General features: G+C 39.6%; 1 protein-coding gene across 4 annotated transcripts in view; it reads right to left on the bottom strand.

The window, feature by feature from the left end:
* LOC111266124 (ATP-dependent translocase ABCB1) overlaps positions 1-25035 on the bottom strand; it is a 32367-nt gene that overhangs the window by 6854 nt on the left and 478 nt on the right. Inside the window, exons 1-18 of one of the 4 annotated variants that reach the window (XM_086970789.1) lie at positions 18491-20504; positions 12005-12072; positions 11313-11373; positions 10370-10521; positions 7631-7681; positions 7160-7222; positions 6108-6278; positions 5539-5677; positions 4289-4446; positions 3702-3930; positions 3122-3218; positions 2705-2899; positions 2284-2483; positions 1619-1798; positions 1159-1248; positions 728-1003; positions 430-623; positions 152-308 (exon numbers count right to left, since the gene is read on the bottom strand). In XM_086970789.1, the coding sequence (XP_086826915.1) occupies positions 152-308; positions 430-623; positions 728-1003; positions 1159-1248; positions 1619-1798; positions 2284-2483; positions 2705-2899; positions 3122-3218; positions 3702-3930; positions 4289-4446; positions 5539-5677; positions 6108-6278; positions 7160-7222; positions 7631-7681; positions 10370-10521; positions 11313-11373; positions 12005-12072; positions 18491-18541 (2532 nt within the window). In that variant the 5' untranslated portion in view covers positions 18542-20504. Of the gene's footprint in view, positions 1-151; positions 309-429; positions 624-727; positions 1004-1158; positions 1249-1618; positions 1799-2283; positions 2484-2704; positions 2900-3121; positions 3219-3701; positions 3931-4288; positions 4447-5538; positions 5678-6107; positions 6279-7159; positions 7223-7630; positions 7682-10369; positions 10522-11312; positions 11374-12004; positions 12073-18490; positions 20505-25035 lie in introns of those variants that run through there. The other 3 variants (XM_022843309.2, XM_086970787.1, XM_086970788.1) reach the window with 3 other exon arrangements.

Below are 25035 nucleotides of genomic sequence, written 5' to 3' on the forward strand. Positions count from 1 at the left end.
AGTTATTCATATGTGTTAATGTCAATGAGTGCTGGTTTTAAGCTGCACGAAATTTGAGCTTTTTATGCTAACCTTTATGGTTACATATGCTACTTCGCCACACTAAGATGTCGATGATCATAAACTGAAGTTACATGTTGGTGATACTCACAAGCTTCACCTGTCCGACATCAGTCAGTATGATGCGTATAACGTCAGTTACTTCGTTTTTGGGATTATCAAACCACGCCATCGGCTGACGCAGGACGCTCTCATACGCTGTTTTCAATAGCTGACTGCCAACGCGCTCGCCGACAAGGGTGAACGCCCTGAATGAACATACAGATAAAACGTCATTAGGACGACGCGAATGAGGATCACAAACAAATTTAGGTACGATTAATGAGGAGTAACTGTCATCTCAAAATTTCGTCTCGGATCGTTACTCACCAGCTGTGGAAGAATGCAACTATTGATGTAAAAATTCCAAGGACAATAAGATGTGCGCACTGTGTAAGAATAAATGACTTTAGAGCAGATTTGTCATGCAGAAGCAGGAAGGACGACAACATATCTCCGAAAACGACGCCATACAGCGAGAGCGAAACGCCAGATAGAGTTGCGAATATACACCCGACTGATACCTGTCAATTATTCAGAACAAAAATCTGATACTGAAGCCGGCCTTGAATGCAGAAGCGATAATCAGGCTAAGCGAAAGCAACTCGCCAAAACGAGAACTACTTACCATGGGTATATGTTCCCTCAGCAGCGAGATAAGCTCACGATGATTATAGCTTGCTTTAAGGTGAGCTTCTTGATTGAATCCTTCATTATGTTCAGTGGAAGCATCTTGTTCAAGTAACGATGAGACCTGGCGGTCGAGAATGCTACCTGCCGGAGGAAGTACCTCACCAAGTGGCGAAAGGCCCAACTCCTTCATCTCGTGTAATTCCTTTTTGAGATGCTGTTCGAAAACTCCTTTATTAGCTACAAGCTCTGCGTAGCTTCCTTCTTCAACCACCTGCATGGAAAGTATCTATAGACTTTAGGTTTTTAAATAGCTTACGCTTTTAAACTCAGGCCACACACACGTATAGGAATTAATATAGATGAACTTATCGGTCTTTTGCACAGATCTTGTTCTCGCGGCGTTCACGTTATATTATATATATATACCTTGCCTTGTTCAAGAACAATAATTCTCTCGTGGTCTCTCAGCTTGAAGGCTTTATTCGAGATCAGAATCGATGTTCGCCCCTCCATTGCCTGCGAGTAATAGACAATAATCACTGACTTGTGATAGCGAAATTATCGTTTTCATTCTGTAGTAACACAAATATTATATAGTTATCATGCTAAAAGTGCCCGCTAAAACCAAGTGTCATGTTTTGAACCTTTAATTACATTTCTGGAAAAAAAATTACCTGATATCTAAGCATCTAAACACTCAGTAAATTGTTTTCGAATCTCGAAGTGCGCTGATGACTTGTTTCCGGGATAATTATTAGGTTTCTATGTTTGGAAAACGCGGCAAAGAACTTTTAAAATAAATAGAAACATCAAAGCGGTAAAAGTTTCGGGCTTCCTCCACCCCCTCTCTAGGCTAGAGGTAAATTAATAGGGTAAAATCACTTACATTTTCCATGGCATGTATTACCATTGCGGCAGCATCTCCCCGAAGATTATGTCCGGGATTTTCAAGAACTAAGATCGAGGCGTTTCGAGCTATAGCCCGCGCCACGCATATCAATTGTCGTTGACCTAGTGAAAGTGGAGCTCCGCACGGCGATAACACGGTGTTGTATTTTCTAGGTAACTGTTGCGAATCAGGTAGTAAATCGATAGATACATATATGTATATATACATAAGTATGGATACCTTAGGTTTGAAATAAATATTTACATGATGCATGTATGTACGAATATACTGAGGTTGCGCCTGATGCAACGATCATGCGGTTTCGGATTCACAGCCGTTTCGAAGCCGTTTGTTATTTAGGTATATATATATAGTATGGGAATTTCATTATGCTGAGATCCTTGGTACCGTGAAGAAACAGTGGCATGGCTGGGATGACCCAAAGGTTTAGCTAGACGACAGCACAAATGACATTCTATTACAGCCTCGGTACGCTTTCTACTACACGTTCGTAAAAATTACAGCACACAAGTAATGTGTATTTTGTGTGGTAACACTCAAACGATAAAATGTTGATAATCTTCAAAGCAATTTTGAAGATAGGAGTTTATCCGTGAGGACTTACAGGCATAGCTGAGCTATTTAATTATTATTATCATTACCTTATTAATAAATTTGTGCGCTTGAGCGGCTATCGCGGCGTGCTCGATGTCGCTCTGTTGAATGAATGGATTTCCATATCGGATATTGTCAGCAATAGTTGCAGCGAACAAAACAGGATTTGAACGCACTACGGCCATTCGAGCCCTTAGCCAGCCAACGTTATACGAACGGATATCCTTACCGTCAATGAACACCTGTCCTGCTTTTTAATAGCGTAGATAACGTTACTAAATGTCGGGAGAAGATAGCGTGTCTTATCACACGCAAAAGCAGCGCTAACTGAAGAAAAAGTAAATATATGGTGGCATATGGCTTTCCTTATGCCATATCATCATTTCAATTACAGGCTCGTTTTGGTCAAATCATAACTCCCACGAAAATTCTAAGCAGCAAGTAGGAATATTTCCAAGTAATGCAAACCATAAGAAGGGTCCGAAAACCTGAAGAGCATGTCTACGATCGCATGAGGCTGGTCCTTTTCCCAGGACGCGTCATACAGCGAGAGACGTTGACCAGCGAACAGTGTAAACGAGACAGTGCGTAGCGGCGTGGCGGAATGAGGACTAGATACTGAATCGAATGTAACCTCACCGGCGCACTCAAGGCCTACGTCACCTAAAATCCCAAAGCGCATTAAGGTCAGTACGGCTAAAAGCTACAAATCTATATATGTTCAAATTGTCATTGGAGTTGTCAAAGAAACTTCTTTCTTCTCCTGCAACTTTCATTGAGATGTGCGTAATGTCCTTCACCACTCAAGGCAAAGCTTCCAAATAAGGGTATCAGGTATAATCCATGCTATGACCTAGTAGCAGAAGGCAGCCCTTGTTTACATGCCTGTATCGGACTCATTCCGGAACGCAACTTGGTCTGCAATACTGAAGATCCTTTTGGCTGCCGCGCGCGCCCTTCGAAACGTCCCTCCATAACTAACCTAAATTGTCAAAAGAAACTTGGTCATATCAATTGTAAGACATGAATGCCCAAGTCTACTAAAGTAATACGAACACGGTCCAATCATAACGATGGCGATAAAATATTCAACTTCAAAAGCCAGAGAAGGCTATTTTATGGCACATTTCTTGTTGTAAACATTTTCTATACACTACTGACCTACACATCTTATTTACCAGAAGACCTTTTGGCTAGAGTTAATAGGTAATTATCTAGTTTGTTTATAGAGGCAAATGTTGTCGAGGAAATTTTTCGCTAGTAATCATTGATTGTCGATTAAAAATGAGACAATAGAAACGTACACTGGAAGATTCCAGTAGTGTTTCTTGTGATCGGTAAAAATTGTTTAAAATATAGTTAGATTAGGTAAATGATCGTATAGATAAAGTTTAGAGCATACATTAAGTTTTCCGAAATAGATGTGCAATAATACATTTAGCATAGAATAGATAATTAATTATACCAGTTTTGCAGCACTGAGAAGTGCCAGCGCAAGATTAAAGATGGGGCAGAGAACGTGCGATGGGAGCATCGATCTTTCTCGATCAGATAGCAGCTGATTGCTTAGACCGTACCAAAATGCTAAGGCATAGCATGCGTACAAAAAGAACCAGATGAGGGATGATGATGCACTCAGCCACACCAGCTTGCGGTACGCATGGCGTTGACTGCCATCTAAACGACGGCTAAATCTACGACGAAGACAGTACGTTCGAGAATAGAATAGGATGGCAATTGGCAAAAGTTTGTTACAGTTAGTCTAGTAGTAATAACTTATAATCATATAATACATATTCAAGTAATTTATATACTATATATATATATATAGTAAGTTACACTTTTTGGGTGCTAGAACATACTTAAGGTGAAAGATAGCAAAAGCGTACTGTAATAAAGCTAATGTTGATGCGATTCATCAGCGTTATGTCGTTGAATTGTAGTACTGGACGTGGCTAAGAAAGTAAGAGTCACGACAAGGACGCTACATGGTCTAGGCATATGAATGTTTTGTTGAAATGAAAGTAGATTTTACAAGATCACAATCCTCACTTGAGAACTTCCTTATCTTCAGCGCCGAAGGCAACCACAGCTCGAATGTTGTGGATCGCTTCGCTAGCGGTGAATGCCGCAATCTGAAGCTGATCGCCCTCCTTACGTTGATGCAAGGAAACACGCTGGCCGATAAACACCACCAGCAATAAAAATATCTGCAGAAATACATAGCACATATTTGAGACCGATAGCATTACCTCAACTACGCTAATTGTTCAAGGACAAGGTCGCCTATCGCCAGCCTGGACGACCTTGAAATGGTATGGGGAAAAATTAACGTCCGAGTACGTTAAACTGGGGTCGTGTGCTGCGACGACGTTTTAGGGTTTTGTAGCTGGTCGAATAATCCTGTCCGATTATATAGATTCCATGTTCCACGTATTTCAAATGCAAGCTCTTTACGTGTTGGGTGTAAGCCTACTACCATCGCTTTATTTGCACTACGAATCTTTCCTCCGAATCCGATCGCTAAAGTAGATTCATCAGTTCTCAGGTGCTTCGGCAGCTTCGACACTTAGTTAAATGAAAGACATATCAAAGATAAAACCCGCTGTGACACTATAAAACGGTAGGTAAAAGCTAAACCAATCTAGAGAAAAAGATATCGGAAAGCTATTTTTGAAAGCTTATCGAAACGACCGACAACAGATAATAAACTTACGAGAGAAGAGATATATACTGTTTCGATCTATCCCTTTTTATGGCTGTCAGCAGCAGGCAATTACTGGGAAAAGAAAACAATGTATGGGACAATTTATAAGACAACCTGATAGGTCGTATGTCCACTTGAATAGGCTTCTATTTAACTTCTAAACAGCAAGTTACTTAATTAATGGCATAACCTTTATCTGTGTTGGTACTGACTGAACTGGAAAAATGACGATGATTAAAATAGGCAGACGATTGTTGGGCATTAGGTGTTCTGAGTATGGGCTCTTAAACCCAAATCGGTACAAAGTAAGATAATATAACATTGTGGAAATTGTTGTCGGGACGAGCAGTGGGTCGAGTATTATTCCACATGCATCGTAATTCGAGTTAAAGCTGCGATGCCCGTAACAACATCTGTAGCATAGTCCCTTCGGCCTCATGGTCTTAGCCAGATTCAGTCAACTTCCTGCCAAATATGAAATTTACAGGTTTATTCTTAATATATTGGCTAACTAAAAATTAAGTTCAAAAATAGTGGCTATCCCAAGAATATTCCTTGCCATTATCGCGGTAAACGCATATCGCTAGATACCAACCGGTAGCGGACTGAGCATAAGGAGGAAAAGGGCCCAATTCGTGGCGAATGCGGTAAGGGTGCAGACAATTAATGTACAGGAGTTCGAAACAAACAGACCAAGCTTGCTTCCCAGCCCGTCTTCAATGCTGTCGAGATCCCTGAGTGAAAAAAACGATAGCCACACACTAATACTGAAGTTAACTTATTTCAAATACTTATATTAAAACCGCGCCTTTTTTTGTAGATAGCCTTGTTTGGACACTATAAATTATCGCGTCAGCTCCCATACGCCCGTTTCCCAGACCCTTGTTTGTACAAATAGTTCAATAAATTGCACATTCTTCGAAAATATTTTGTCTAAACTATATCCAGCCATTACTCGAGTTCCATTTATGACAACAAATTCTACATATATCGACAACAAATAAAGTCACAGTGGTCCTAAGTCACACCAATAAAAGCTAGTTAGGTACAACAAAAAGCAAACAATACTTTGCTCATACTCGAACCACTCTCATAAAGATTGGTTCAGTAGTTTTTTTTGTTTGTTAGCGTATTTTTTTTGTCGTTTTCGACCTAGATACCGACTCGAGACGTGCTCGCACGTAGGCGTCATCGATGTTGGCCTGAATCCATTTCTGCTCTTGATGCAGGACACTTTCCATGAATATTAAACGGATCCGGAACGCTTGCTTGGCTCCCGCACGACTAAGAAGAACCTCCAAGAGGCCGTTAAAGACGAACAATCCAAAGACGCACCTGCAAATTTGAAAAAAAAATGACTACACTTAGAAGTATCTCGTTTTTTATCCCATATATTGTATTTCAATGTAATGCATTACAAATGTCAATTCAGATTTGTAATCTAAATTTTTCAGTTTTTGAGCATGGCGCAGCAAATCTTTAGTTATGTAGGAGGTACCAACTAGTAGACCTCCTTTAACTGTCTATCTAACTATCTAAGAATATAAGGCAGCTCCAGAGTAAGCCAGATTATCACATTATCATCTCAGGGTAGGCAGATACCATAGACATTATAAAGTCAATCACATTAAAGCTCAATACAAAACCTAGGTTAAATTTAACCAAATATATATATATTTTTTTAATTCAGATCGTAGTTTAAGCGAATAAGGAACCGTCACAGCAAACGTCCCAGATCGTATGAACGAAAAGGCAAATGCTTTACGTCATGCGTTTATAAGGGGGATGCCCGATGGGGGCGACTGTGCTCAAAAGTTTGAGCTTTGGCAATAACAAGATGTTTCTAATACCCAACTAAAAATGAGGGCTTTTAGTGCCAAACTTAACTTTGACAAAAGTCAACTCGCCAACGTGATCGACGCACGCTCAGCTATTGCTATGTACGAGACGATGGGATTATCGAATAGAGAGAGACCTGCGTATATGTGACGCAAATTTACCATCATACACTTTTAGCTGGAAAAGCATTGAGCACTCAGAAAGTACTTTTGCGTGATTCACCGCCTGAACAATTCTCCTACTCTGATTTTCCGACGCGTGAATGTGCCTAACTTTGGGAATATTAACTACAATTTTTTGACATTTGCAAAGATCAAAGATTTCGCAAACGCTTGTATTTACAGGGATAGGCTCATATTCTCCAATATTCAACTTACCCTACCAGGCAGTAGATAAGAAGTATCGACCTCTCCCAGAAATCTCCTATCAGATGTCCACCACTAGATAATAAAGAAGAAAAACTGAAGTTAGATAAACGGTATTTTTGACTGAAGAAAGCATGACTATAACTTCTCGTTGTAAGACGAGTAAAATGCGTCACTTGCTGTTTTTTTTATTTAATCGATCTCGAATTACTTTTTATAAAATAAGACTTTTTTTGTTATAAAATAAGATGCATTTTTTGTATTACGTGAGCAGAGAGCGTGCCTTAATGATTATTAAGCAAACTTGACTGATGAATAATGTCTATCCACGAACTTCGCGCCTGGTTTTTCGTCGCGGGTGCTATGTCACAATATGTAGGTCTATAAAGGCAGACTTCAACTAAGATAATACTTTTCTTAAAAGTACACCTGCAGTAGTGCTTCGAAATGGCACGAATCAGGCCGGCCAAACCTGTTACTTACAATGGCGAATCTTCAAGCAACTCTTGCCATGGTACTTGGGTATCGTTGAGTCTGAAATAACAAAGGTTTGATAGTAAGAAAGCTCATACTCATGCAAGACTCAATACAAGAATGAGAAAATTTGTAGTCGTTATGGTGAGCGCCCCAGTCTCAAATTTAAATGACAAAATGTTATTACTACTGACGTGTCTCTCCCAGTGCAAAGTCGTCTACAACAAAAGCTTCAACTAACCAATCACGGGGCTGTGTTTCGTTATCTGGCAGCCGTAATAACGTCACGGGATAAAAATTATATGAGGCCATTGAGTGCAAAACAATGTAAGTTCAGCATCAATGACCGCAGCTAAATTGGACCGCTTGGTTACAGTCCTGGTCATCATATCTGCATTTCTATACAACCAAATGGTATTCAATTGAATTCGACTCAGGAAAGCTCTCAGAGTAGTTCGCCAAACTCTTTTTTCAACCTTTATATGGCACCCACGCAGCGACCCATTTCTGCTTTTAATTCTGAATCGCCGTCGGAACTTAGATGGCCCCCCTGCCCATAACCACCACATACTGTTAAAGATACACTGGGCAGTAGTAGAGATAATCTTCGGTCAGTATGTCTAGATAGACTCTGGCTGGTTCGAGAAAAAAGCCGCGCGTCATTTTTTTGATAGCGAATGTTAGATCAGCTGTAGTATCGTCTAGTTGCATTCCCCATTATAAAAACGACACTTTAACATGGTAACCGCTTTCAACGTAGCGAGCCAATCATGCGCCTTTCATAGAGGATAGAGAATGCAATAACTAGCACTTAGCAACTTAACACGATTTGGTCAGTGATAGCTTGGCTAAACAACGATCGATGTTAATATTACAGAACAATAAACAATTCTATACGTATGGCCGTTTTTTCCCTTTTTATGTACCCTTTGGGGCAAAGCTAGCTACAGAATGAGTCCAAAATTGCTCACTCCCAATAGAGACGTCCATTAAATCATCATAGTCGATGGTGTTTGTAGAATTACGTCACCTTTTAACCTGCGATAACACGAGGTCGAATCTGACTTTTCATTTACCATCCATGTTCGTTTAATTAAAAGGTTGCTTGCGTCTTGTACTACTACCATCTACTTAACGTTGACCGTTCATGCCGCTGTTGTCGGCTAATATAGCATTAGTTAGTTTATCATATTCAGACATTCTGAACGAGCTAAAGGTAAGAAGAAGCGGAGCGAAAGGGTTATTACAGTTAAAGAGATATTAAATGTTTCAGAAAGAGCCCGGAAGTTGCTTCCAGTTTTTTTTCCAAGATGGCATTTCATACGCATACATACGTTTGATGATTTTAGCTATCGCAGATAACACGATAACATCATATCAACCTGGCTATGGCGCTGTTGTCAATCGATTAAACTGCGTTCTGACTTGGAACTTCGAGATGTTTTGGAGGGAAGGTTACGCTGCGCTCACCTTCTTTTTAAGCATTCTAACATAGATTTGCCTAATCTACAGAGAAAATTTTTCGAAGTTATTCCTGCAATGCCACTTCAATTATCGGTCTGACTACACCATCTTCTACATGTGTTCGAAAACAGTATGTACATAGTATATAATCAGTTGTATTTCCACTGCTTCCGTAGTGGACGCAATGATGGTATTCTATGCTACTACGGAACGGGTTTTTAGATCAGGCTGCCAATGTCATTCCATCCGACAGAATCCCGCTTTATTGATTTTGTCATTAGTACGATTCTAGACATCAGTTTGTATCTAATAATGGACTTGTTCCTTGCACGCTTACAACGATCCGTACAAAAAGGCTTTATTCAGCATAGCTTCTACTATATATATGTAATAGAATTGGGTGTTCTAGGACCACCGCAATTTTGCTTATATTAGTCACGTCGCACGACCTGCTAAACGGCTTTGATACTAGTAGCAAACAATCTAGCCAAGTTCGAAATTTTCCAGCCATTACATTATATACATATATATATGCGTGAAATGTTTTTCCGCTGACTTCAACTCACTGCTAGGAATTCGTTAACCCGTAACTACACGCCCTGTATTCAATTGATTGCTTTCGTCTCACGGTAGCGTTCGTTCTATTGACAAAGCGAGAAACGTTTTTTTCGCACCCATCGACAATTACGCTTGGCGTTCTGATATCATTTCGATATTGGTATGTTACGTTATTGCTATAATAATAATAATATATTTCAGGCATTTCTCAGAGTGTGCTATGATGGACAAACGTGACTTTGTAAAACGCTTTTAGATGATTCTTATAGAATGCAGTAGTTCCGACACGTACATTTCCGCTTGCAGTATTTTTTTTCTATTCGTTAGGTAAGTCATAGAATATAGATTATATTACATTTGTATCGGAAATTGGGCCTTGCTCAGGCGCTTTTCGCTTTTTTTAGGTTGGGGAACTTTGCTCAAGTCATACAAAGCGACATACGCATTACTGAAAAAAGGACTCTTTACAGAATGCAAGTGTTTGTTTCTGCTTACTGTGCTAGTGATGTTTTTACTTGGCTTGTTATCGAAAGCTTCTCTGGCCAATAAGGAAGTAAACCTATGGCCTACACACGTCTTGCTTGGGTTCGTTTGTATAACTATTACAAAACCTAAATGTAGATCTTTCCAAGAGCATAGAGTGCATGCAGAATGGTCATTGTACGATATAACCCTGGTAGCTCTAGCGTTAGTATATATTATCAGTTTAAAAATGTCGATACTCACAGTGTGCGGTTGTTATATAGATGATCTATTACGAACAGGTCGATTAATGAAGACATACAGACAAGAGCCAATGGAGTGACTGCCCCGGCCAACAGAGCCGCTGTCAGACCCACCATGGCAAACAGCTTATCCTTCAATGTAGCATAACGGAACTACATTGTGTAAGCAAAATTGAGTCGAGAACAGATGACGTGAAATTAGCGATAACTTCCATTGACATTATTTGTTCGATAAATAATACTTATCTATAAAACGATAACGTACAAAACAAGCAACCTATTGAATACCCAATATGTAAAGACATCCAACTCATATTAGGACATTAATTCTAGTTCCAACATGATTCAGATTTAATTGTTGTAATGTGACCTAATAAATATAAGGGCCTACTGACGGCTCACAATGCTATTACTTGTCGTTATCCGTTAGCACAAGAAGGAAGAAGAATTTAACTGTAAATTCTAGTCGGAATTATGAAGCTTACGAGTATCGTTTTATCTAAAAACTGACAAGCGATTTGAAGATAGCTAATGTAACATTGACAAAAATAAGTTGATTTAAGTAATCAAAGAAGAAGAACATTTGACGAAATGTTATAACCTTGCCTGCCCAAGGCAAATGAGCCTGCTAGGCTAACTGATACGCTGTTTTCGTCCTTTAAACAGAAAGGAGATGTTAACTGTATTAAACCTCTTCTCGCTTAGAAGGCCGATTTGTCTATTACGCCGATATGTCAATTATCCAATGCTAGTAGGTAATTTTCGTAATAAAAAGTTGTAATTACGTGATACCCCAAAAGTACGATGTTATACAGTGACAAAGAATGATATCGTATATCCTCACGTACTAATGACAGCATATATAAAAGCAATTCAACGACCATCTTTGGAAAAGTCGTCACGTTTGTACTGTTAATGTACCTTGCAGCTATTTGATATCTTACCAAATTGCATATTGTTATTGATTCAAGTAGCTTTTCTGCCTTTGAAGCTCGCCGTCGGCTTCTGCAATGAAAGACAAACGGTAATTTATTTGTCACAGTTCTGCGGGTGTCTAAAGCTGTCACTCGTGTCTGCCTGTAAGACTGATCTGCTCCGTCAAAATGGCCGATCTGCTCAGTAGATTTCAATAGCTCGCTACACATAGGAACATTCATATTATGGTACTAACTTAGATCACACTACGTTAGTCTCTAAAGAGATACGAACTAATGAAGAACCCTAATACTTTACAAGAAAGGTGTGTAGGGAAAACTTGTATGTAGCACAAATAAACTGCGCAACACGCCTTATCTATACACGTATTTAAAGAGATGCTTTTTCGGTGCGTACTCCAATATTGCCAATGTATCCAGCAAGAATTCGGAAGTATGTCTTCGGCGAGCTCGAATATCTAGAGCTTTGGTATTCCACCATGAGGACGCTTCATATCTCTATTCGGCAAAAAATGTCTTCATCATTGTCGATTTGTTCGCCACTTGTCGCACGCAAGTGACCGTACGTTTAGATAATGCCGCTTCGGTAACCAGCTATAGCAAGGTTATTACTTGTAACGCTCAGGCACGCAGAAGCCTGCGATACGACATATATAAAGTGAGGATCTGATCAAATAAAGTAACATAATCCAAACACTCACCTAAAACTCTTCGTAGTCGTCGGCCCTTTCTTGCCTAGACTCCCCAACATCATGCAAATTGTACGAAGCTGTAATTAAGCGAAACAGGTCAATTGCCCAAGTATGAGATACAATAACATGATTTTACCACAAACAACTACATTATACCAACGATTTTTAACTTACCAAGCCCAATTGCAGCGAGCTAAAAGATTGGCATGTAATAAGACAAAATAATTTATGAAAGCAGCTCAAACGATGACGCCTCTGTACGATAGGCTCATTCGAATTCGCCTTCTAAGGACACGATGTTTTTCTTTAGAAGGATCATAAATAAACTCTACGGTAGAGATATGACGTGTATACTTAGCCGTATAGAAATTCTTCAGTTTATTGTTGTTGTATGTATGTCGATAGTTAACTCAATCTTTTGGAACAGGCAGTTCGAGTAAACAGAGAAATTCAACAGAATAGATTGCCAAGGCCCTCCATAATCATGATTTAGTTTCCTTCACAATGTGTATTGTCCTTGCTGCAAATAGCCTGACTGTGCCTAAGGAATGTGAAGAGGTAGCAACAAGTTATCCGCGACCAAATAGAATAAAAAGCCTCTGTAGTTTGAAAATGTATGTACATTTAATCTGTTAACGTTTATATAAATAGAGAGGTAAACATGTACAATTTAGGCCCTACTAATGTCCGTCGACAAGTACACTTATTTATCGAAGCACTGAACAATTCGATAAAATCGTGCAGTCTCGATTGATAGATTTACATATATAGAACGAAAGCTAAACGTATTTTAACACACCTTTAAAACAAACAGAAAGCATCCATATAGTACGCAAGTCGAAATCTATAAATATTTTTCGGAATAAATAAGGAAAGTATATATATTTTTGTTTTTTCTTCAGTTAACCTACAAAAACATTGTTTCCGAATTTGGTGCAAAAGTCTCATACAGCCATTTATATTCGAAGAATTGAAACAATACATACGTAATTCTATCGTATGGATGTCGCTGTTCTCATTTGAAAAGGGTACAATTTTTCATCGCTTATATACTAAGTATGTATAAGATATACTTATTGGTAAACTGAACTTGTGAAAATTATCATATTTTTTTGTAAACCATAGGCAGTACAACATAATAATCTAAGCCAACATTTCTCTTGCAGACTCATGTTTAGTAGCCTTTGTAAAATTTGCGCACAGATTTCCGTCCGTACATATATATACATATATATAGAGTAGACGTTAATCTACTCGACCTCAGCTGTTTCACAAACAGCGATGTCTTCCAGTTGTTTAAGCCTTTTGGCACGACATTATGGCGTTATGACTTCTGATTACTCACGGGTATTATTTTACTTCGAAACAATATAATAAATAATTGAAAACCGTCTTAGCTTCAACATAGTCCGCATAAGGTTCTGGGTCGAGATCTATCAGCAATATCTGATCACGAGCAATGCGTTGGACCATATAAATGTCGCGGGCATACATTACACGCTTCTGTTTCGAATTCATGAAAAATCGCGTAGGACATTTTTAAAAATAGTGATTCGTGCGTTTTGGTGCTATACCAGTACACAAGCCTCTCCAGGCAACTCGTAAGATTCGAAAGAAGTCCTAGTGTAGCCAGCTACTATTACCTGTTCTATCGTAAAGTCAGCTTTTCCTGTAGGACAGAGTCGAAGTTATAATCGCTAGCTCTTTTCCTGGGACCTTGTGAACAGCTAACAAAATTTCGATTTGTCCTTTTCTACCGTTAAGAAATCCTGTGCGCCTTTTTTACCTTACCTTTATAAAGGTAACCTTTTGCTGTCCGATCATTAAGATGTATTATTATTATTATTATTATCATCTGTGGCAAAATAAGCGTATCTTCCTATTGAGCAACTGGCTTCGAATGGTTTGCTCAATGTTTCAAGCACAGGTGCTTTTCTATTCAGACTCTGAACTGTCGGTCAATGGATTTCACGAATGTTTTCGTACAGGTAACGATAAGAATCTTATTCTATTATGCATTCCGGAGTACTGGACAGAAAAAATGTTAGGAGCTGCTATTGTGCTTTCGATGTATTTTAATTGCTTTAATTGTATTATTCCATTGATCTTTTTGGCGTAGCATAAGCGCGAAAACGCTCTGTCGTTACAAGTAGGTGTGCAAGTACGATAGATAAAAAGCGACCTGTGGTCCTGGCTGAAGTTTGTTCTCATTATATGGATTGGGATTTGAAAACGCATCTGTCAAATAGGTCCGGTCTGACAGCAGGACATCGAGAATAAACGCTACTGGCAGCACTTGTTCGACGTTTTCCCTTTTTCTTTATGACCATTGTGACGGATTTCTGAATTGAATTCTGTCTGTATTGGAAACAAAGGCCTCGAGTCACTACTACGTAAACGTTTACTGATCTGAAAACAGACATGAAGTTAAAATCCGCAAATGTAGAAGGTACACATATATAACAATCGGCAGTAATAGAATATCGTTGGGCTTTTGCTATGGGCTCATTCCTCTCACCCTCTCCTCGTTTTGTAGTCGTCAATAGACGGACGTCTGCTACAGTGATTATTAGATGTGATTCCCGCGTCGCACTATAGCTTATCTCATCGATGAGCCATTGTCTTTTCCTGACTGCTAACATTTTGTCAAGCATATGTTTCTGTCATTGTCAATTTACCATATAGTTGCTAATAGCGAATCAAAACATCTAATAGCACCTACATATGTATGCAGAGAAGGCTCCAAGCTCACGTTATTTAGATGCACCTAGTTGACTTTCCTCGTGTGTTACCAGATATTGATTAGCTACATTAACATGTAGCCTTTCTCGTAAGTCTAGTTAAGAGTTCAATTCAATATAGTATGCGAACAAATTGATCACACTATTCAGAACAACAACCCTAATAAAGTACGGCCCATTCCGAAAAATATAAGTATATAAAATACCTATATTTTATTACCACTGTATTATTATTTGTAGCTATATCGAGAAGCGCAATGCCAAGGTTATCTACATTGCGTCAAGTGAGACGTTTCCGAGTTTGTATGATTAAACAGAAAATAATTACAAAAACGAAAAAATGCATTTGCTTTTATTTTCTACCGGTAGTTTATTCCTAATGCTACACAAACGTTACAACAAACGTCACAAACAGAAGCAAAGCTATATTACATCGCATCGCCTAACAGTTTTGTGTTTACAGATATCTGTCGCCTCTCTCGTCTTCGTATTTTCTCTTCCTCTTAGAACGAACGGGCTCTATCGATGGTGGATTGTGATATTCTGGGAGCTAGATGACGTAGGTTTCATGACACGTAATTTTAACTCTGCATTGTACTGTGTTATCTCGTCTATCGGCAGCATGCAAGCAAGCCCAATCAGGATCAACAGCATCACCTCTACAATCTTCACCGCGAAAAATAGCCCTTAGCGGGATTACACTATTTCTCTCTCTCGTTCTCGTTATCCTTTCTGTCATGCATCTCTTGTCTACGACACGCGGTCGAAGTATTTTTAACTGCAACAATGGCTGTAGCAGCAGCAGATCCACTTGCAAGCCTTCATGCAGCCGTCCGCTGAACGTAACAGCCGCGACACCAACGGAAGCTACGCCGCCGTCAACGGTATGAGATATAAGTTGAACAAATCGAACGATAGGCCTTGAAACAATTTTTTGTCACTGCTCAACAGTATTCGTTCGAATTGTTTACCGCGGAGGCGAAAGTTGTAACAGCCAATAGATAGATCTTAACCAATGGCAAGGTATTATTTCAAGGCGCAGTCAAGGACTCAGTTCGTAATCACGTTACTGTTCTGCTTGTTCTTCGATTGCCCGTCTTCCGCCCTTCCGTCGCTGACTTTGGCAAGCGTCTTTGCCGAGATGTTTCGAAGTCGCATTACTCGAAATGTTAGATCTTTGCATATGATAGCACCACTATTACTCGCGTGATATTACTGTTATTATGATTATTACGATTGTCTGATCAATGAGAACATATAGAACTAACGCAAAATCGGTCGTGATGTCCCATAGGTATATTTAGAAGAATTTTGGGATTTGGATGGCAAAATGGAACGACACACATAAAGAGGATAAACGGGAAAAACAACAAAGATGCCTTGTATATTTTTTTGCTAATTGAATGCGTATCTATCTCGCAAGATGGAATAGAAGTGGCTGTTTCGTTCTTATTTTTCGTTCCCTTTAAGCAGGGACACTGGTCTGCCTTTGTCTGTCTAGAGCGTGCCTTTCCTTTCTGAAACAAATGTCGTTGACCGATATAACATCTACTTCTACATATAGTCGTACAATGTAGCATTATAGAAGAAGTATGTATGATAGGCTAATAGATTTTGCAAGGGCATTTCCGAAATGTAAAATGCATGTTGACGCTCTTCAATAAGCGCGCATCTAGAGGGATATATTTGGTGGAAGATGCACAGCTACGAGGCAAAGCGCGCACCTCCTGGTTCTTGTAGCGGTGTCCTAAGCGTCTCCAGAGCCCGAAGTCCCTACATGCTGGTTGCCAAGGGTGGGTCAAAGGAAAATTTTTAAAATGAACGTGTAATTAAACAAGCGATAACGACCGAACTCGGGTATGTGGCACTATTCTAACAACAAAATGATCCGAACGGATGCCTGGAGCAATTTAATATTATGTAAATACTAAAAACGAACTTTTAATTTAAAAAAATAAAACTATTGTAAGGCATCAATAATCACCGTCCATTTCTAGAGAGGATCAACATATATTTTTGCAATATAAGCTTGGCAAAAACGAATCTTCCAAATTTATTGTCGCTGCTGTGCTGCGGTTGGTACGCATTTTGTTAATTTTAGTTCTATTTATAGTTACATATATATTAGATTCTCGGGTTTCTACTACACTTTTTGTTGACTTCAGAAGTTAATTCGAGGTCTAGTTCGATACTTATATCAGACGCGTTTCTGGCTGTTCTTAAACGGTATTTTAGATAAACTTACAGGTGGGGCGCTGCAAGCGTTCCGTACTCTGTCTTACCCAAGTTCTATTAACAAATGTATTAAGTGCGCGTATGGCCGGACCTGTCAGTCCTTCATTCTCCCTAATACGAACAGGATGACCGAGATCAATACACGCTACCTTAACTACACTTTTTGGCCGAAAGGCCACGTCACAAATAGGGAGCATCGCAGTAAAAAAGCTGATCGCCCGAGAATTAACACTCAATCATTTTTGAATTAGGTTAGAATAGATTTTACAGGTGCAAAAAGATCAAACGGTTTCCAATATGTTAGTTTATACTCGACACAGATCGAAGATGAATTTTGCTTTTAGCTATTGGCCGGCGTATCGCCGGCAACGTGTGTGCGACTAAGCGTCCTGCTGTCTGTACCCAGCAGTTAACCTAGACCTGTAGGGCCACTGAGACAGGTATTATGCTTTCGTGCAATAGTCCATAGTTAAAAAGCGACTTTCGAAGTATAGCATACGAACTTCTACTACTTAACTTTGAAAAAAAAGGTGCATTTTCTGTTATTTTTTTTTTGAAGTTCATGCAAGTAGAAAAGTAAAATCACTGGGAGTCATGAATGCTGGTCAGATAACGCTGTCAAAAAATTACTGGATTGTCTCGTGATTCTAACTTCTGGCAAAGCTTTGCCTGTTTATATAGTATCCTGACTGCGTTACATTTTAGACAGTCGATAATGACTTCGCAAGCACGCAAAAAGTAGTGTCCATATTTCTAAAGGTGACGTGTTTTTTTCAGCATATTCTTAAGCGAAAGAGGATTGCGAGGCTTTTCAAGCAGCTAGTAGAAATAGATTTAGGGCCTTTCGATTTTTCCACGTTTACTAGCCCGGAGGCACCCGAGTGAACAACTCAGGTATTGCTGTTTTTCTTTCAAAGCTAGTAATACTCGTTCTTAATAATTCTTCACCTTGTCAAACCAAGCAACATACAAAAGCTCGAATATTTGAATGAAGTCATCGCCTATTTTTTGTATTTCATTTCAAATAAACAAGAGAGATTTGACCAACTTCATAATCAACATGTGCAAAAATTATCTACTTTTATGTCACATTAAGTTTACATGCCCAACGAGGCCTTTCCGCTCATTACATTATGCTCCTCTTGCTGTATTGAAAAGCTCTATCAGAATAAATCGGTGGTCCTAATAGTACAGTTAAATTGTACCAACACCTACACACGTTGTTTTTATCTACGAGACTACTAAATCGTGTATAAATACTCTGGTTTAATTCTTGCAAATGCGGATTTGTATGGGCAAATTAGAACACTGATTCAATTAAGTAGGCGCATCTAGTAATACAACAGCAGGCTAAATGAATACGGGTTAATACTTGGGCCTGCTGGATTCGGTCATCGGGACGTGTAATCTCTTCGGACCTTGCGGACGAAGTATGAATTAATCACTTTCATCAAGTAAACGGTTTTTTTTACAATAAAATGTTCAAACATTGCAATTATATAATATAATATTTGCTTACCACGGTGATCTCTTTGAAGAGCGGTTCCGGACTGAGTCGCGTAAGATGCATTTTGGCTTTTTTCGAGCTTTTATAGGTATGATCAGCAAGCAATACGATCCTAGGTAATCGAAGCTTTACAGCCGCACTACGGAATCGTAGAATTCCCTCGTCTCCTCTAGATCTTACGGCAGCCGCTTGCCAAACGTGTGGTAACTGTACCGGTGTCTCTTCGTTATGGACCCGCCTAAATTACTTTGTAGTCTGTTGGATAACAGTGACAATATTTACGTGCATTGTACCGGTTGATATGTGTCCAACTCATCGATCCGTTGACACAGCTTACGCATTCAATTATGATTCAGTGTTATACATTTTCACATGTTCTCTACACGGAACTGAGCTCAGCGGCACTGTACACTATATCCGTAGGTACAAAAACAGTAGGACTTATAAAAATCACAAATCGTTGCATCCTGAACAAAATTTTCTTTCAGTTAAGGTATCCGTTCACTGTTACGCATCTATCGAACATTTACCAACTTATTTTTTTCCGCCCACTCGGAACGGGCTGGTAGCTCCTCAACGCTGTTTATGGTTATGAGTTTTATGGTAGGCTTTTTAAACGTTGTTTAGGTCCCATACCACATAAAGGTATCAAGAACGAACAACTAAGTAAAAGCAGATATTCCTTTTTCTATGAGCCATTCCCTATTCCCGCTGCTACTGATCTTTGTTTCGTGTAACGTCAATGACGCAAGACTGGAAAACGGGTTTGACACTAACGGTTTGATGTGTCTTGGATTCTGTCAGAGAGATCTCGTGAGACACCGTACCGAAGGAAACAGAAAAAGAAATCGCACTCGACCAAAGGCATAAAAGAAGCGTACGATGAAAAAGGTTACGGAAGGTAACACGCTAGAGGCGGCAGAAGCAAATCGATGTGCGTCGTAATTGAAAAAAGATCAACGATCAGTTACATTTACGGTGTTACGCGCTCTGGCTAGCTCGTTGGCCAATCCATGTAGATGTACATGATAAAAATAAGATAGATTAAAGGGGTAAGGAAAACAAAAGATTCGATACCTTCGCGTTACTGCCACCCGCGTATTAACTTTCTTCTTGGCGAACTTCTGTACTTCTTTGCACCTGTTTTTCCTCCAAAATTCGGCAACAGACGTTTCCTAGAGCCTGTCAAGCTGTGAAAACAATCCCATTTATGCACTTCTCAAATGAAAAAATTCCGGTCACCGGTAAGGAAATGTACAGAGCAAACAGGATTGGGCTGGTTGCACTTCTTACCGCTAATTTGATTTTTTATCGTTGTTTGTTATTAGTTTTCCTTGTTCCTAATTACATTTCCGGCGTGTCGCTCTTGTTCTGCACGAATTGATTTAGGTTTAGGCTTGAACACAGTAGTCTACTGCAATTAGATCCGCTTCAAACTATTGTACAGATGCCAAAGGCTGGGTAATAGTATCTCCACCTCATATATTACCACCGTGTTGCTGCTGTTACTTTGGCTCTCGGTGATTCTCCTTGCTTGTCGATGATCTTCTGTCACAGCAATAGTACGATCTTCACAGTCGTCCTATCTTCTGGGGACGGCCAGTCTTCTTCATTCAGGGGTGATCCTTGTGCCGTGCTGTCACTATCTTTGAAGACAGCGATCCCGTCGAAGGCAAGCGTCGAGGATCCCAGCGGAACGGATCCGCTTTGTAACGATGCTGGAGCGAGATGCGAGATGCAAGACTCGAAATGGCACAAAATAGAATAGATGTGCGTTCACCGGGAAAGGAGTTCGAGGATCGAACAAGAGCTGCGAGCTATATTGGAAGATGCGGACGCAGGCTGCTATGGGCCAGGCGATAGCTACCGGTGGCAGCGGAGCGCAAAGCGCATAGTAACGCGTGAACAAAGCAGTGCGTTTTCCAACTGTATCCAGACAGCAAAGGACGCGCTGCTGCCGCGCTTACTAGGATGGTAGTCAGCCCGATGGTAGCGTCGACCGACCACCACTTTCGCCATTGGACGTCGCTTGGCTAATCGGGAGGTTCTCTTAGAGTCACGTGTTAGAACGGAGGAGAGCGTGCTAATTTTTGCTCTTACCCTTGCCAAAACAGTGGCCACAGGGGAGAGTGGAGAGAAGTGCAACTGGCACTTGCGATAATCGCCGATATTATACAGGATACATAAAAAGCACATATATATATAGCTAGACGGATGATCGTAAAGCAATAATGTATGGCGGAATGCGTTAGGTGTCAGGAACCGATCGTAATTAAAAGTAGTATCCTAGCTTTTTCCAGAAGCTAACCTGCAGAAAATTCAATTAGTAACAGGGTACCATTGCGATAGTGTATTGCACATTAACAAACACACACATACAAAAATAAAATCCGGCAAGTTTTCTGTTTTCGGGCTTCTGCTTTATGGAAAGTTCTATGACCCGAAGTGTAAGCTATAGGGAAATGACAGGGAACGTACGACATAAACTAAAGGAAAAGAGCCAGAATGCAGTAGATTATTGACACCAATATATCAGTTACTATATTATTAGATATATGGTACGTGCACGAGCTCATTGTTACACCAGATAAACTGTTGCAGATGGGTTCAAGTCAACTGATGATTGGTTGCATTTCCTTTTTGAAACCAAAGCGTCAGGTGGGTATACTGCGCGCACGTATTTACGAGGGTGATAAAAGATATCTGCCACAATTAATAAAATGATACCATACTAATCTCCTTCGCTGAGCTAACATAAACACTATTTCTTACTTAACTCATATTTCGCTTACTGGTGCACTCAGTCCATCCTCGTGATCGTATCTATTCCTATGTCAGATAGCTCTCTGTTTCCCCCATCGAAATCATGCATATTCTAGAATAATGTATGTATGGTATATATTTTATTTGTCTGGTGCGTACGACATCAACGTTATTCAAATCGTGTAGTTTAAGTTACTTTTACTTGCTGTTTGAAGGGTCGACTTGAGTGGCCATTTATCGTTCGTGTTGTAAGTTCACGCATGATAGAAAAAACGCGCTATAAACGGGCTATAATCGAAATGAATAGCGGTTCGTTATCGCGTGACGGAGGGTCTTAACTCATCTGACTTGAGATCGTTCTAACGACTAGAACACCCGATGGGGAAGCAAGATTAGATATTTAAATCAGATGCGGATACAGTGGGAAATGCGAGAGGCTACATTTGACGAATGTGCGCATTGTTATTTTTATTCGGACCCTTTTTATACAGACGGTCCCCACGTATAGTCGATGATCGCGCAGCGTCACAAACGGTTGCGATCTAGTAGTTGAAATCCACTTTTTTTTTTATTTCCCCATTTCGCCTGCTTAGTCTGCTCACAGACAGACGACGGCTGGTTAAAGCAGCAGCGGCAGGCAACAAATCTAAGAGGCGTTCTCGGGTAAGGTCAGGACAAGCACAGTATGCCGGAGAGCAAACTAGAGGGCCGGTCTGTCCCACACGTAGAACAGAGAACGGCCTGAGCGTTCAAGGACATCCGGAAACAATACCACAACTGTGACGAAATAACTTACTTGAGAAAGAGAGGGATAATTTCATATATAATCCAAAAATAGCCAATGCTAGCTAAACATATCAGTTACTATTTCGCAGCTAACTGCGTAGGTACACCTAAATTCGATACTGTACCAGGAGCATATTATTTAAAGTAGCAATTATAACCATAGCAATAATATAATTATTATTGTTGACTACAAGAAGAATAAAATATCCATTGACAATCAAATATAATATAAATAAAATATATATAAATATATACATAAAATATAATACGAAAATAAAAACAATAAAATAATCATGACAACAAATAAGTGGTTGGGTTATGATAAACGCTCGTTGAACTTCACTCGTTTTGTTAGAAGACGTTTTTCGAACTTTCTACGGTACGTGTGTGAGATATTAGGAAGTACGTTAGGCAGTACCTTGGGCTTCTATGATTTTGTTACGCAGAAGAGGCTAGAAGCGGATCCCTTATATCTATCATTAGGCCGTTTTTCTGCGACTTACATCTATTTTATTTAACTTTACATCATATTTTCGCCAAGATTTCGAGGAGAATACAGACATCATATATAAATAGTAGGTTCTAAGAACACGCAGCGCCTTGCTGGGCCGATCCATAAAATTATGTAGCCTTGAAGTATACTGTTGTTTTGAAGTGATCGGCTTGATGGATTTTCGTTTGGTTCGAGACGATTTCTCTGTCGCTCAAAAATCGATGTCACTTGCCTACGCAACTATAAATCAATGAGAACGGCAATACACAATGATATCTAATTTATTTAGCGCGGAGAATCCATTAGCCGATATTATTATCATCTGCGACAGTAGCAGTAACATAGGCACAGCACAATACGAAGTAACGAGCGACGTGACAAAGCATTCATATGGCAACTGGGGCCCTACTGAGAGAAGAGGGTAGCAAAATAGAATAGATAACCTTGAACTTCATGTGTTCACTTCAGACGGACATCAACCCGTGTTATCACCCATGTGACCCATTACTAGGCGATTGACGAACATGCACCGAGACGGTATATATGTGTATGGGTATATACATATATATACACACAGCCATATATATGTATATATATATAACTAAAGTTACAGTTGTTTCTGGAATCGTTTTAAAACACGTAAGTAAGCCTAGGTTGCTCTAGGCTATACAAATGATCTATATGTGTTCATGGACTTTCAGATGCAAAAGCCCTGAGGAAGACCGAAGCGGAGATTGTTGCCTCTCAATTCTAGTTCAGTGGTACAGATGCACTTCACAGGTTCATAGAACTAGTAGCAATAAGCAGCTGTGTTTGACAACTCGACTGGAGAAACCCGACAACAGTAGACGGAAAGTAGATTCTCCGCTGTTGCTTTCTTTCGGCAGAAGTTGACGCTGATGCGTATTAAGCCGTGGCTTTCCCGGTCGTCTGAGTTTGCCGCCAATAAGCACCCTACATATAGAGATACTTCTTTTGAGGGGAGCAGCTTTCAATGGATAACCAACTTAGGCCATCAGGTAAACTACTTAGGCTGCACAAAGCTAAAGTCCAACAGTACCTTACTAGATTACACGAGATTGCACAAAGCGTTTGCGCCACTAGCGGCTTCCAAGGAAGAAAAAATTGCTGTAACCCCAAAAGTGCTGGGTATGGTTATTAAATAGTCGTAGCATGATGATAGATCGTTCTTAGCCCAATTTATGTTTAAGCAGGTAACCTAGGAAAAATACACTAAAGTAATATCTAATTATATCCATAAAAACATTTTGTTTTTATCAAATACATAGAAACAGAGGGCATACCGATCATAATCAGTAAAATCTATTGTGGTCGAGTCCTCTTTCCGTGTTATAGTAGGAGCTTGTGGACTCCATTTACATGTGACAATGCAAAGAATGGGTCTGGAACCAAATTCGATATGGGCAGAGTTATACACACTGATAGGTATTGTCAAAAAATCCGCAAATTATTTGTTAGGGTAACACGTATAGCCAAGGATACGAATGGCGTACAATTGGCGGTAGGTAGCTCACATCCGACTTCAACTATATCGAAAGAATGATGTGGTAAGACAATCGATTCAAATAGACTTCTGCTTTAGTTCGAAATCTGATCCAGCAAAGGCACCGCTTACTCACTAGTCATTGTTGGCATTATGGTCGCTATCGGTACTTAACTTTTTTCCAAGTGTTGGGTCATAGTTGTCTCGAAAAACAGAGATACATTAATTTATGCAAAGTCTGTCAAATGTTATGGATCCCTGCTTTTTTTTTTCTCATAATATGCTCCATTGGAGCCGCATAATATCGATTGACTTCTGCGTAACCCATTAGCAGTAATTACCAAAGCTTGACGAGATCACCGTGAAAGATTCTTTTTTTTTATAACGACCTACAATATGTGACCTAATACGCCATTCTACTCGTAAACATTTCTTACCAACTGCAGTATTAACAATATACTCGTGTTCTTATACTAGTTTTATCGGGGGCGTTATGGCTGCTGAAGTATCGGCGGAAAGCCTCTTTTTTTCCAGACGCGTCTGGAATTGTCTGATGAAACATGTGCAGTATTATAATGCTCTTACTAACACGTTTATTGAACACAATCGCTGTTCTGACCATTCCTGTTGCCATAATTTTAAATAGTGGAGAAAACACAAGAAGGTTTAACGCTGCTTTTTTAGTAATCACTTTTCTGTTCTCTCTCCCAGATTCTTTTTTGCGCTAACTTATTTAGACCATTCTGGTCGTTGTATACGCTCTATACGTTGTATATATGAGCGACATAAGCGCAGACACACATTAACTGTGATGTTCACAATGCTGCTGAGAATGCTTGATGCTCTACCCAGTTTTTTTTTGGTCTTTTGGCATTTTTTCGTTTCACCTTTTCATTCTTCTTCAAATTCTTACTTTGTTCCACCTCTTTTTGTATGTTCAATAAAGTAATCCTTCATTATATATGATCATTTCTAATTTATTGATAATACAGGTATAATATATATATATAT

The sequence above is a fragment of the Varroa jacobsoni genome, unplaced genomic scaffold, assembly GCF_002532875.2.
Source record: "Varroa jacobsoni isolate VJ856 unplaced genomic scaffold, vjacob_1.0 scaffold_1054, whole genome shotgun sequence".
NCBI classification, from domain to species: Eukaryota; Metazoa; Arthropoda; class Arachnida; order Mesostigmata; family Varroidae; genus Varroa; species Varroa jacobsoni.